At 41.1% G+C, this 12,027-nt stretch overlaps 1 protein-coding gene across 3 annotated transcripts in view; it reads left to right on the top strand.

The window, feature by feature from the left end:
- Positions 1–12,027, top strand: part of MMRN2 (multimerin 2) — a 43,124-nt gene that overhangs the window by 24,554 nt on the left and 6,543 nt on the right. For all 3 annotated transcript variants that reach the window (XR_012851064.1, XM_075841718.1, XM_075841719.1), the window contains exons 2-6: positions 2,471–2,593; positions 5,515–5,621; positions 6,427–6,501; positions 9,194–9,349; positions 9,507–11,390. Coding sequence is in view for 2 of the 3 variants with exons in the window: in XM_075841718.1 (XP_075697833.1) it covers positions 2,471–2,593; positions 5,515–5,621; positions 6,427–6,501; positions 9,194–9,349; positions 9,507–11,390 (2,345 nt within the window). In the remaining variant the exon portion in view is untranslated. The remainder of the gene's footprint in view (positions 1–2,470; positions 2,594–5,514; positions 5,622–6,426; positions 6,502–9,193; positions 9,350–9,506; positions 11,391–12,027) is intronic.

Below are 12,027 nucleotides of genomic sequence, written 5' to 3'. Positions count from 1 at the left end.
GAACATACAAAAAACTCAGGCAGATAGAAGACGTTCTGCTAACCCTTTGTTTATTGTCGGGGATCTGGTGTGGTTATCGTCAAAGAACTTGCGCCTTAAAGTCTCGTCCAAGAAGTTTGCTCCCCGGTTTATAGGGCCGTACAAGGTAATTGAAGTCCTCAATCCTGTCTCCTTCCGACTGGAGTTGCCCCCATCTTTTTGAGTACACGACGTGTTTCATGCCTCCCTCCTTAAACGCTGCTCCCCGTCCTTGGCTCCCTCGAGGAAACCTCCTGTCCCCGTTCTCACCCCTGAGGGGGTAGAATTCGAGGTGGCCAAGATTGTGGACAGCAAGATGGTCCAAGGCTCCCTCCAGTACCTGGTCCATTGGAGAGGATACGGGCCTGAGGAGAGGACTTGGGTACCCGCCCGGGATGATCACGCTGGGGTATTGGTCAGGAGGTTCTACCTTCGTTTCCCCAATAAACCAGGTCCATCTAGAAAGGGTCCGGTGGCCCCTCATAAAAGGGGGGGTATTGTTAAGGATCTGCCAGGCACAGCTTCTGTATCTACGCCCATAGGTAATCAGTCTGCACCTGCTTCTATGTCTGTGAGACTGACTCCATCTTCCACCACTCAGGATGGCAGGCTTAGGAGTGGGAGAGCCTATCACAGCCTGGCCAGACGGAGCTAGCTCCCACCCTCTGTCTATTTATACCTGCCTTTCCTGTTCCTCCTTGCTTGTGATTCTTCTCGTTTGGTTTCCTGGCCCTGCTGCAGCTTCTTGAACTATTTGACCCTGCTTCATATTGACCCTGGCTTACTGACTACTCTCCTGCTCTGCGTTTGGTACCTCGTACACTCCTGGTTTGACTCGGCTTGTTCACTACTCTCCTGCTCTGCGTTTGGTACTTCGTACACTCCTGGTTTGACTCAGGCTCGTTCACCACTCTTGTTGCTCACGGTGTTGCCCCTTTTCCCTTGCTTCTGTGTACCCTTGTCTGTTTGTCTGTCATGCACTTATTGAGCGTAGGGACCGTCGCCCAGTTGTACCCCGTCGCCTAGGGCGGGTCGTTGCAAGTAGGCAGGGACTGAGTGGCGGGTAGATTAGGGCTCACTTGTCTGTTTCCTTACACCCATCATTACACATACATAGTTCACTTAGCACCCCCCCCCCTCGGGGTGTAAGGGTCTAGGTTGTCCAGCAACTACTTATCTTCCTATCTGGGGAACCATCTCTTAAGTAAATGGAGCTTATTTAGGGCCGGGATAAGGAGTAGGCATCGTAGGCAGCTGCATATGGCACCATTAGGAAGGGGGGGTGCAATTCATGAATGTAAAAAAAATCTCTACCTTTCTTATTTGTCTAATTTCTTAAATAAGGAGTATGTGTTATAAATAAGAACTCTAGTGGCTAAACTTAAGGGACGATGGTTGGTGAGGTGCATTCCAAAACTCCTGGGCATCAAGAGAGCTTTTCGCACCCTTATTTAACTATATGTACTGAAGTCGTAATTTGTTATTCTATATGAGGGTCTTTATCACCATGGTATACAGGCTTGTTTTAGAGCTGTAAAACGCAAAGAAGCCTGGAAAGAATTGTGGAGTTTCAGGATGAAGTCAAGACTAAGTTATGGGGTGCAGAATGAAAGAGACAATAGCAAAATAGTGCAGGTCCATCCATGGCAGCGTTTGTAGAATAGGCAGACAGGGGTTAAAAACATGGAAATTGAGGTCTGAGAAGGAAGAAGGGAGTAGTGGTACCTTGTAGGTGGAGCGATTATTCCCATCAATAGAATTGGGACATTTTTGCAATATATTTCTATTATTTCTAATGACATTTCAGCTTTTTACTGTTTCTTTCTATCTCTGAATGGGAGTATTCCAAAGATCATGGATATTCTTGTTAAAACTCATTGCTGGGGGCGTTAATCTGTTGTTTTATAGCAGTGCCCTCTTAATTCTATAGTTGTTTGGTGACTAATGGTATGTGCACACAGTAGCAGGCTTTTACGTCTGAAAAGACAGCCTGTTTTCAGGAGAAAACAGCTGCCTCGTTTCAGACGTAAATGCTCCTCCTCGCATTTTGCGAGGCTTCTCTGACAGCCGTAAATTTTGAGCTGCTCTTCATTGAGTTCAATGAAGAACGGCTCAAATTACGTCTGAAAGAAGTGCCCTGCATATAATGTATATAAGTGTCCTGCACTTCTTTTGACGAGGCTGTATTTTTCCGCGTCGTCGTTTGACAGGTCGTCTGCACAGTACGTCGGCAAACCCATTCAAATGAATGGGCAGATGTTTGCCGACGCATTGTAGCCCTATTTTCAGACGTGAAACGAGGCATAATACGCCTCGTTTACATCTGAAAATAGGTCGTGTGAACCCAGCCTTACCAACTAAACTGGCACAGGTAAAAAATAACAAGCAATATCCAAATAATCATACATGACCAAGTTGGGGTGAAGTCAATACTAATAAATGTTGTCTTTAGGAATTGGTGTTCTTTCGTAAGAAAACGAGTTGTGACCTATGTGGATGTTTGCAAAACGGAGAAGTACGTCATCAGGTCCCAGCAGCCTTGTCCCCATGGAACACCTGATTGTCAGAAAACGATGTGAGTATGCAGAATATTCTTCTTCTATATATTTAAAAAAAAAATCCCATAAAGGTTTGTTTCTGCAGCACACTGTTCACTCTGTGCATTTTTGAGTTTGGTTGGTATAACCTTTACTAGTGGAGGAGGCTGTTTGATGTACATTTGAGGTATAAGACTAGTTTTCAATTGCCCTGCATGTACAAACCATCATTATAAGGCTATATTGGTCTACGGAGAGACTACATGCTGGTGCGGTTCTCTATTGCCCTCACTTTGGCTGAGCTGCACCTGCTAAATGTGGCCTTACCCTTTTAAGTTTTTTTTTTTTATCGCCATGTATTCAAATGTTCATGTTCTGAATTTGGCACTTCTTAAGACCAGATTAAAGGAGTTGTCCAGTTTCAGCAAAAATAAATAAATATATTTTTGTATAGTGGAAGTTCTAGAAGTTTCTAATATACTTTCTGTATCAATTCCTCAATTTTCAAGATCTCTGCTTGCTGACATTCAATATGGTATCTTTATTGTTCACTTTCTTGGAAAAATAAAATTTTGGAAATGGTCATGTGATGGGCACACTTGTCGGAAGACACAGCTCTGATTTACTACATACTAGAACTATAATGAGCCTTGCACTTGTGTATCCATCACATGACCATGGACAGAATTGTATCCCCTGGAAGTGAACAAAAAAAGATTCCTAGTAAAGGACAGCAAGCAGAGATTTTGTAAACCATGAGAAATTGTTACAGATCTTAAAGTATATAAAGAAATTGTATAACTTTTCATTATACAAAGAACAACAATTATTTGCTGAAACTGGAATACCCCTTTTAAAAGCCCATTTACATGGGCCAATAATCTGCCAAACGGGTGTTCTTAGAAACGCTTGTTCCCGCTTATTAACCGGTGTAAACCGGGCAGCGATCAGCCGACAAACAAGCAAACGCTTGTTCGTCAGCTGATCACATTATTTGTGCAGCCTATAAAATCATCATTATTGGCAGCACATCTCCCCGTGTAAACAGTTGACAATGATGCAAACGGATGGGAACCGAACGATCATATTAACAATCATTCGTCCTCATACAGAAAGCATTGGCTGGTGTGAAAGGGCCTTTTAAAAACAACGTTATATCGTCAATGGGCAGAAGTCTGCCCGTGTAAACCAGCCTTAATTATGCCCATGGACCAGTGACTCTTGTTGACCAGCTACCAACCTGTACCACATACTCACCAGCTGTAACTCGGTCGTCCCTACTACCCCCATCCCCACCACCAGAGACACGCACTCCAATGAGTCATTATGAAAGTATTCGAGCAGCTCAGCTATGTAAAACAAGTTTTTGAGATAATCTGCCCGACAGCATTCTGAACATAACCTAAGATTGTCAGGATTTAGGCATGGAACATTCTTCAGGAAATGTATGTGAATGGGGTATTTTATACTACAATCCCATGCTCGAAAAAATATTCCCACAGAATGGCCTCAGGTAGCTCAAATGAATTAAAATAGGGCTAGTCTGCATGTGGATCTACTTGCCAAGCTGAAGGCAAAAACCCAGCGGTGGATTTTTTCTGTGGATTTAAAAAAAAATCTTGCCGGATTTGCCTATTGTAAATTGATGCTGTTTGAACACAGTCAACATAGTGCGCTATGCGGTTGAAAAAAATGTGCGCCAAAATTGCAACGGATGCAACGCAGCTTTGGCCTCATAGTTTTTACAGGTGGAACTAAAAATATGCATTTTACCAGTAAAAAACATTGCGATCTACCGCATCGCAAAACCACGGCAATTTGTGTTAAAATATGTGCGAATCACATAGCATACTACCAGCCTCTGTGAATCACATAGCATACCACCAGCCTCTGTGAATCACATAGCATACCACCAGCCTCTGTGAATCACGTAGCATACCACCAGCCTCTGTGAATCACATAGCATACCACCAGCCTCTGTGAATCACATAGCATACCACCAGCCTCTGTGAATTACATAGCATACCACCAGCCTCTGTGAATCACATAGCATACCACCAGCCTCTGTGAATCACATAGCATACCACCAGCCTCTGTGAATCACATAGCATACCACCAGCCTCTGTGAATCACATAGCATACCACCAGCCTCTGTGAATCACATAGCATACCACCAGCCTCTGTGAATCACATAGCATACCACCAGCCTCTGTGAATCACATAGCATACCACCAGCCTCTGTGAATCACATAGCATACCACCAGCCTCTGGGAAACACGTAGCATACCACCAGCCTCTGTGAATCACATAGCATACCACCAGCCTCTGTGAAACACGTAGCATACCACCAGCCTCTGTGAATCACGTAGCATACCACCAGCCTCTGTGAATCACATAGCAAACTACCAGCCTCTCTGAATCACATAGCCTACTACCAGCCTCTGTGAATCACATAGCATACCACCAGCCTCTGTGAATCACATTGCAAACTACCAGTCTCTGTGAATCACATATCATACTACCAGCCTCTGTGAATCACATAGCATACCACCAGACTCTGTGAAACACGTAGCATACCACCAGCCTCTGTGAATCACGTAGCATACCACCAGCCTCTGTGAATCCACCCAGATGTTGGTCATGTCCCAGCAGCTCCTTTCCCAAGGTGCTATGTATGGGGACGAGCGCTTGTTACTCCGATCGTTCGTCCCCATACATTATTTGTCATGTCGGCAGCGCTTCTCCCTGTTTACACAGGGAGATGCGCTGCCGACAACGATAATATTTCAGTTTTTTAAAATGATACGACCAGCAGATGATCGATTGCTTTCCCGTTCCTCTGCTGGTCGCTGCCATCGTTTTCCCAATAATTGCCCAGTGTAAAACCCCCTATACACAGCCTCAAAAAGTGGGCCTATGATAAACTAGCCCTGACTCTCTCTCTTTTTTTTTCTTCCAGGTACCGGCTAGCACAAAAACCAATTTATGAACTGAAGAGGAAATTTGTAACCAGCTTGGAATGGAAATGTTGTCCCGGATATACGGGTTCCACTTGTGAATATGCTGGTAAGAACAAAATAGATTAAGATGCTGAAGAGTACACTGTGCCGGAGCTGAGCAAACCTCTAATGACATTGTATAAGATCTGTTCACCCTATAACAGAAATAGCACCATCTTATGCGATTGCATTGTTGTGTAATTAGATGAATAGGTCATTGAGCTTTTTTACCTGGTTGCAATAGTAAACTTTGCATATCCGTATCTCTACACTACTAATCTTGGAACAAAAGATGTCAATCAGCAATAACTTACATACCACAAAGACATCCCATGAGGCTTCTATGACTGTACTGGAGATAACGGACCCAGCACTGGTTAGTCGCATCTTTTAAATAAACCCGTGAAGTTATCCTCTCTCCACAGGGTGTACAATGTAAGAAGACAAGGGTGGGGAACCAACCCAAGGATCATGGAAAGACGATTTGGGCAAACCACCAATGACATCTGTTCAAGGTGGTTAGGTGTGTGGTGGTGTCAACCAGTATTTGATGGAGGCCACATTTTAGTCCCAATTCTGAGGCTCCTTCTCCTCTATGTTCTTCCCGCTGAAGGCCAATATTTTATGATATAAACTTATAAAACATATTAAAAAGTACAATACACTGGTTAACTTCTAAATTGAATCACTGATGTTAACAGTTGGATATATGGTTGTACACTTTAAGTGCTGCTCCTTTCATGATGCACAAGAGCAGTCCTAGCAGGAGGCTGTCCCTTGGCCCCAAATTTTATTAAACAATGGTGGTTAGTACGATTATTTTTTTTTTTTTACTGAACTTTTGAAAACTGACTTATGCTACACATTTACAGATCCTAATGCTATTCACATTCCGCTGGACCATGTATTCAGTTCTGAAAAAACTCAAGAACCTCCACGGAGATCAGGTAAGGTTGTCTTATTTTTTAGTTGAAATAAAAGATGCATAGGCAATATTGTAATATGAGGATAATAGAAGCAAATGGGAAATTAACATATATGAATAAAATGTTTTGAAATTCATATATCAAGATTGTTTAAGATAAAAAAAATGTACTTGTTAACATACATTAAAAACCACAAAATATAAATCCCAAAAAATATAAATTGTATTCCTTCTCAAAAATATAAATTACTCGCCGGTACAGGGAGTACAGAGGCTTGACAATGACCCTATTAAACCAAATTACATTCCAAGCTATGCGAACACACAATTTTTAAGGCACTATGTAAAATTTCAAATATGCAGCATGCCCTGTATATTACAGACATATAACAGAAAATCCGCTTGTAACACGAAAATAAACACTATGTGACGGCCAATTTTTCATTGTTGACTGGTGTAATTGTGGTTAGGATAGTTGTTAGGAGTTAAAATTACATCCAACATTATATTTATTCCACTTTGATTCAAATATGCTACATACAGTCATCTAACCTCTGTTTAGAATACCTGATACTAAAGGGGGTATAATCATATTATAAAGTAAATATGGCCGATGTGGAATTACCTCAGGTTCCTTTTATCATTTAGTGTGGTCCTGCCCTAAAGTAGCTAGGTTCTGGGATCAAGTTATCAAATTTCTGAATGATGAGATGTTGGTCTCCTGTCCCGCTGTGCCCTAAGACTTGTCTATTCACTCCTGACCCCGCGGAATATGACCCGTCGTATCCATACATTTATTATTGAGACATTATATTATGCCAAAAAGCTGTTGGCCAAAACTTGGTTGTCCTGTCGTGCTCCTACATTAGCAGAATGGCTATCTCTGGTTGGTAGTATGTTACCCCACAAGAAATGGCTTTTCCAACATAGAAAATTTCCTCTCAAATTCACCAAAATTTTGGATAGATGGCTGCAGTCTCTTGCTACTATATGCTCTCCCAACACAGAATCTCTGACTCTGTTTGCTGCCACGGATGTGGCTCCTATTTTGCCCATATCCAGTTGGCCCCTCCTACATTCCATGTATACTGTATACATTATACACCTTTTTCTACGTGGTATAAATATAGGTCCTGATCTTCCACTGAATGTTGCCGGACATGTTTATGTTATACTTTTGTGCATCTCTACATGTGGAAACTGAGTGTTTAGTTAGCTGGTTAATTCTCTATATTATGCCTTAGGCAGTGATCGGCTCTACATACTGGTTCATAAATATTCAAGGAGTATATACTTACCAAATACCCTGCTTGCTTTATATTGTTTTGTATACTATTATTTTGTATGTCATTTCTTTACTCGATGACTTTCATGGTCTTACTTGACTGAACTTATGATTCCTCTGACGCATCGGTATGTTGACGTGCTGGTTTCTTTTTTGCTTGCAGTGGACACGTTGTCTACACATAGTAATGCTCTGTATTTACTTCTGATGTTTTACAATATACTTTATTTGCGAATTTAAAAAAAAGGAAATATGGCCGGCAGCAGTTCCCAGCAGAGATGTGCGGGGAAAGATTAGAAAGTTTAAAATCAGCATTGCAGCCCCTTTATTCTCAGGATCAGTGGGGTTCCCATAGTTATAAAAGATGGGAATAACCCTTTAATATTAGAAGGAATTGTCTGGTTTTCAAAACATATTTCAAATAATCTATTAAGACATTCTGACCTAAGATAGTAAAGTCCCTAATTTGGGACTTCCAACAATTGAGGGGAGAGGATCTACAAAGAGCTCCGGAAACTCAACTTGTCCTTGTATTACATAAACAGCCCATAGATATCAATGGGCGCTGTGTAAAATGTTACTTCGCTGCAGGGAACTTAAACAATTGTTGCCAGGTTCCCTTAAAGACTAAAGGGCTCATTCAGACGAGCATGTATCATGTCCGTGTGACGGTCTTTAAAACAATGGCCGTCATACAGACTCATGTATGTGAACGGAGCATGTGAAGGGTCCGTGAAAAAATAGGACATTATTTTTTACGCTTCACACATCCCTCCATAGAATCTAGTCTATGGGGGATGCGTGATAACATGTCCCGCACGGGTGCACCTCGGACGTGAAACACAGCAGTTTTTCACGTCTGAGGTTGGCCGCGTTCGTGTGATTGTAGCCTAAAGTTGATTGCTGGGGGTTCCTGCAACAGAACACCATGTGATTATATTATTTGAAGGGGTCCCTTCTAGTGGCGAGATATTGTAAGAAGTAGATAACCCCTTTAATCTTCTAAGGGGTTTTTCCACTAAGCACACTTATCGATCCACAGGAAAAGTGATAAATGTATCATCGCTGGGGCACCTCCACCGAGACTCCTACCAATCACTAGAACGGGATCCCGACCCCGGTTCTCCTCACTTCATAATCGCATTGAGAATTTTAAATGGAGTGGAGGTCGTGCATTTATGTACTGCCGCTCCATTGGATGTTTAAGGGACTGACAGAGACAGCTGAGTAAAGTGCTTGGCTGTTTTCGTTTGCCCCATAGGTCGGGATCCCTGTTCTTGTGATCGGTGGTTGTCCGAGTGGTGGGGCCTCCAGCAATCATACATTTCTCACCTATCCTGTGGATTGGAACACCCCTTAAATTTACAATCATCTCTAAAACATAATAATTTTTTAATTTCACGCAATTTCAACTTTCTCTGTTCTGCAGAGGTGACTGAAATTATTAAAGCTGTCGAAAGCCAAGAAATCCTATTAGAAGATATACAAAATGATATCCATCAGGCTGCTAGTCATCTTCAGGATCTTCAGAACGCATTGGGCAATAACACTACCATTTCACTAGGCAACAGTCAGAATGAGTCAGGTATGTTGAATTTTTTTTGGGGGGGGTCGACAATAAATTGGGTAATATTTCATCAGTCCTTTAAGAAAACATTACTTAATATATCACAGTCTAGGTTTTATAAGTCTGTTAAACTATTTCCAGAAGTTTATTTTAATAGTGTATATTTTTGTTGCAGAAATAGATGACCGTGTTGTCCGCGAAGTGGTACTACCACATGTTGAAAACTTCCTCAAAGCTCATTTTGGCCCTATATGGAACAGTTTTAATAAAAGTCTGCAAAATCTTAATAATATGGTGAAGAACCTTTCTGAAAGTGTTGAGATTAACAGAAGAACATTGGATATATTCCTAGAGAATTCCGTACCAAAGAAAGACCTTTATGAGCTAGGAACCAAATTTGAATCAAAAATTCAAGAAAATGTTGATAAACTTGAACAAATGAAACAACAGATAGATAACAACTTCCACACACAACAGACTGTCCTTCAGTATAATTTGACCATGATAAAGGCTGATACAGATGTAAAGCTAAAACGGAATCTAAAGTTTCAACAGTCACAGTATTCCTTCTTGAACTTTAGCATTGGTGAACTCCGCAGGGGACAGGAACAAATTCAAGATGATCTTCTAGATTTTGCTCAAAATATCACATCACATTGTTCTCCAGGACCAAGAGAGAAATCATCCATTGCAGAGAAGACACTTATGGAAAACGAAAACCAGATTAAAGATCTATTGATCGAGTCAGAGGCAGCTTTTGAAAATATTAGTATTCTGGAAAAATGGTTAAAGGAACTCCGTACCAAGTTTATAGAGAACTCTGAGAAAGTTGAGGTACAGTTCATGGAGAAAAGCCTCATCATGGAAGAAAACAAAGTTCTTCTCCAGAGGCAGATGATGGAACTCAATGATACTATTGCCAGTATACAAGACGGTAGTGATGAGTTATTTCAGAATTGTGACTGCCACAAAATGAATTTGGACATAATTGCTCTTGAGGAAATACAACGGAACTTCTCAAATCAGTTTAGAGATGTTTTATACGGAATAGAAGATGTCAAACAGAAAGAAGGAAGTTCAAAGACCTCTCTGCAATATTCTGTAGAAGACCTATCGCAGGCTCTACAGTTTAATCGTCAATCTCTTTCCGCGCAACAAGAACAAGGCCGAAAGTTAATGCTGATCACTTCCCAGCTGCAAACGCAAATGAAAAACATTACAGATGATGTTAAACTTATTAGGATGGATAATGGTCAAATCCATAACCACATCAAACATCTAGATGGTTCTTTCAGCTCTCTTCTAGAAGATGCCACAAGACATGAAAGAGTGTTGGAAGCTCTTCTTGGTGAAGAAGCTCTAGAACTTCTCTCTGAAGATAATCCAGAAGTAGTGTATATGACAGTTCTAAAAATGCATGAAGTTCTGAACAGCACGTTGCATATGTTGGAAAAGCAGCTGCTCGATACAGATTCCATGAGGGAGCGCTTGCAATTCTTGGAGATGCAATATGAAACCCAAAATTCCCCCGATTCCTCTCCCATTTTCAATGTTGAGCAACATAATGATGGAAAAACACTTGATGGTCCCTTTCAGAGGGGCAGTTTAGTGCACATGGAGCCGAATTATGAAGCGTCTAGAGGAAACGATGCTGATGAATCTGAATCTAATGATATTATGATCTTAAAAAAGGAACTTCAGCATCTCCGTGTCAAAGTGAATGAACTGGAGTCTTCCTTCTCGAATATACTTTATCCCAACAATTACACCATTGTAGATGCTTTAAAGCCACTTAACACCTTGATTACTAATATGAAGCTGGACATTGAAAGCTTAAGAGAGCTTTATAATAAACATATACAGTTATTCAATAAGATATTTGGAAATTACGAAGCTCTAGTTTCCTCAGAGATGCCTCTGGACATTAAAAAACTCAAGTCATTCATTGATAAAAAGATGAAGAAGGGACAGAAAGGAGGGGACTTAGAAAGTAAAAAACAAACAAAAAAGCACAATGAGGAACATTGGCAATCCGATGAAACCACAGTACCCTATCAAGGTATGTTCTTCAGCCTTCTCATGCTTGATGTGCATTTTTTATTTTATTTTTTTGCTATTTGCCCACTGAAATAGCAAAAAAAACAACAAAAACTAATGACCTCAAAACCTATAGCAACCTATCACCCTGCAGCTTTCATTTTCCAGAACAGGTAAAGAAATGAAAGCTGTGCACTGAATGGTTGCTATAGGACAAGGGCTGTTTTTCTCTTACAGTTTTGATCAATTAGGTCGTAAGTATTTAAAGAAAAAAACTAAATCTGTTGCACTCACCTAGCCGCCATTCTTTTGAGTCTAATTTTTCAGGCTACATCATCAGAATGGAGTGGGTGGGCACGGCACAGGTGAATTCTATCACCAGTTTTGCCCGCCCACTCAATTCACTTAGACTGAGCCATGGTCTTTTATTTTACTATCAAAACAGTCTTAGACTATAGCTTCCCTCCATATTGAAAATGAAGGGAAGAGATAATCTGAAAGTCACAGTGACTTCCTGCGTCTCCATGACTAGCGCCAGAATCGCAGTAGCATTCTTACCAACATCCTAATCCCAAATCTCACGTCATTTAAGCCCCTTTCCCAAATGCAGAAACATCGCTTTGAATACAAATTTGCATGAATACTGCCCATTTAGCTGC

This window comes from Rhinoderma darwinii, chromosome 11 (genome assembly GCF_050947455.1).
Source record: "Rhinoderma darwinii isolate aRhiDar2 chromosome 11, aRhiDar2.hap1, whole genome shotgun sequence".
Taxonomy (NCBI): Eukaryota; Metazoa; Chordata; class Amphibia; order Anura; family Rhinodermatidae; genus Rhinoderma; species Rhinoderma darwinii.
The sequence above is the reverse complement of the archived record's forward strand: the minus strand, read 5'-3'. Positions and strand labels throughout refer to the sequence as shown.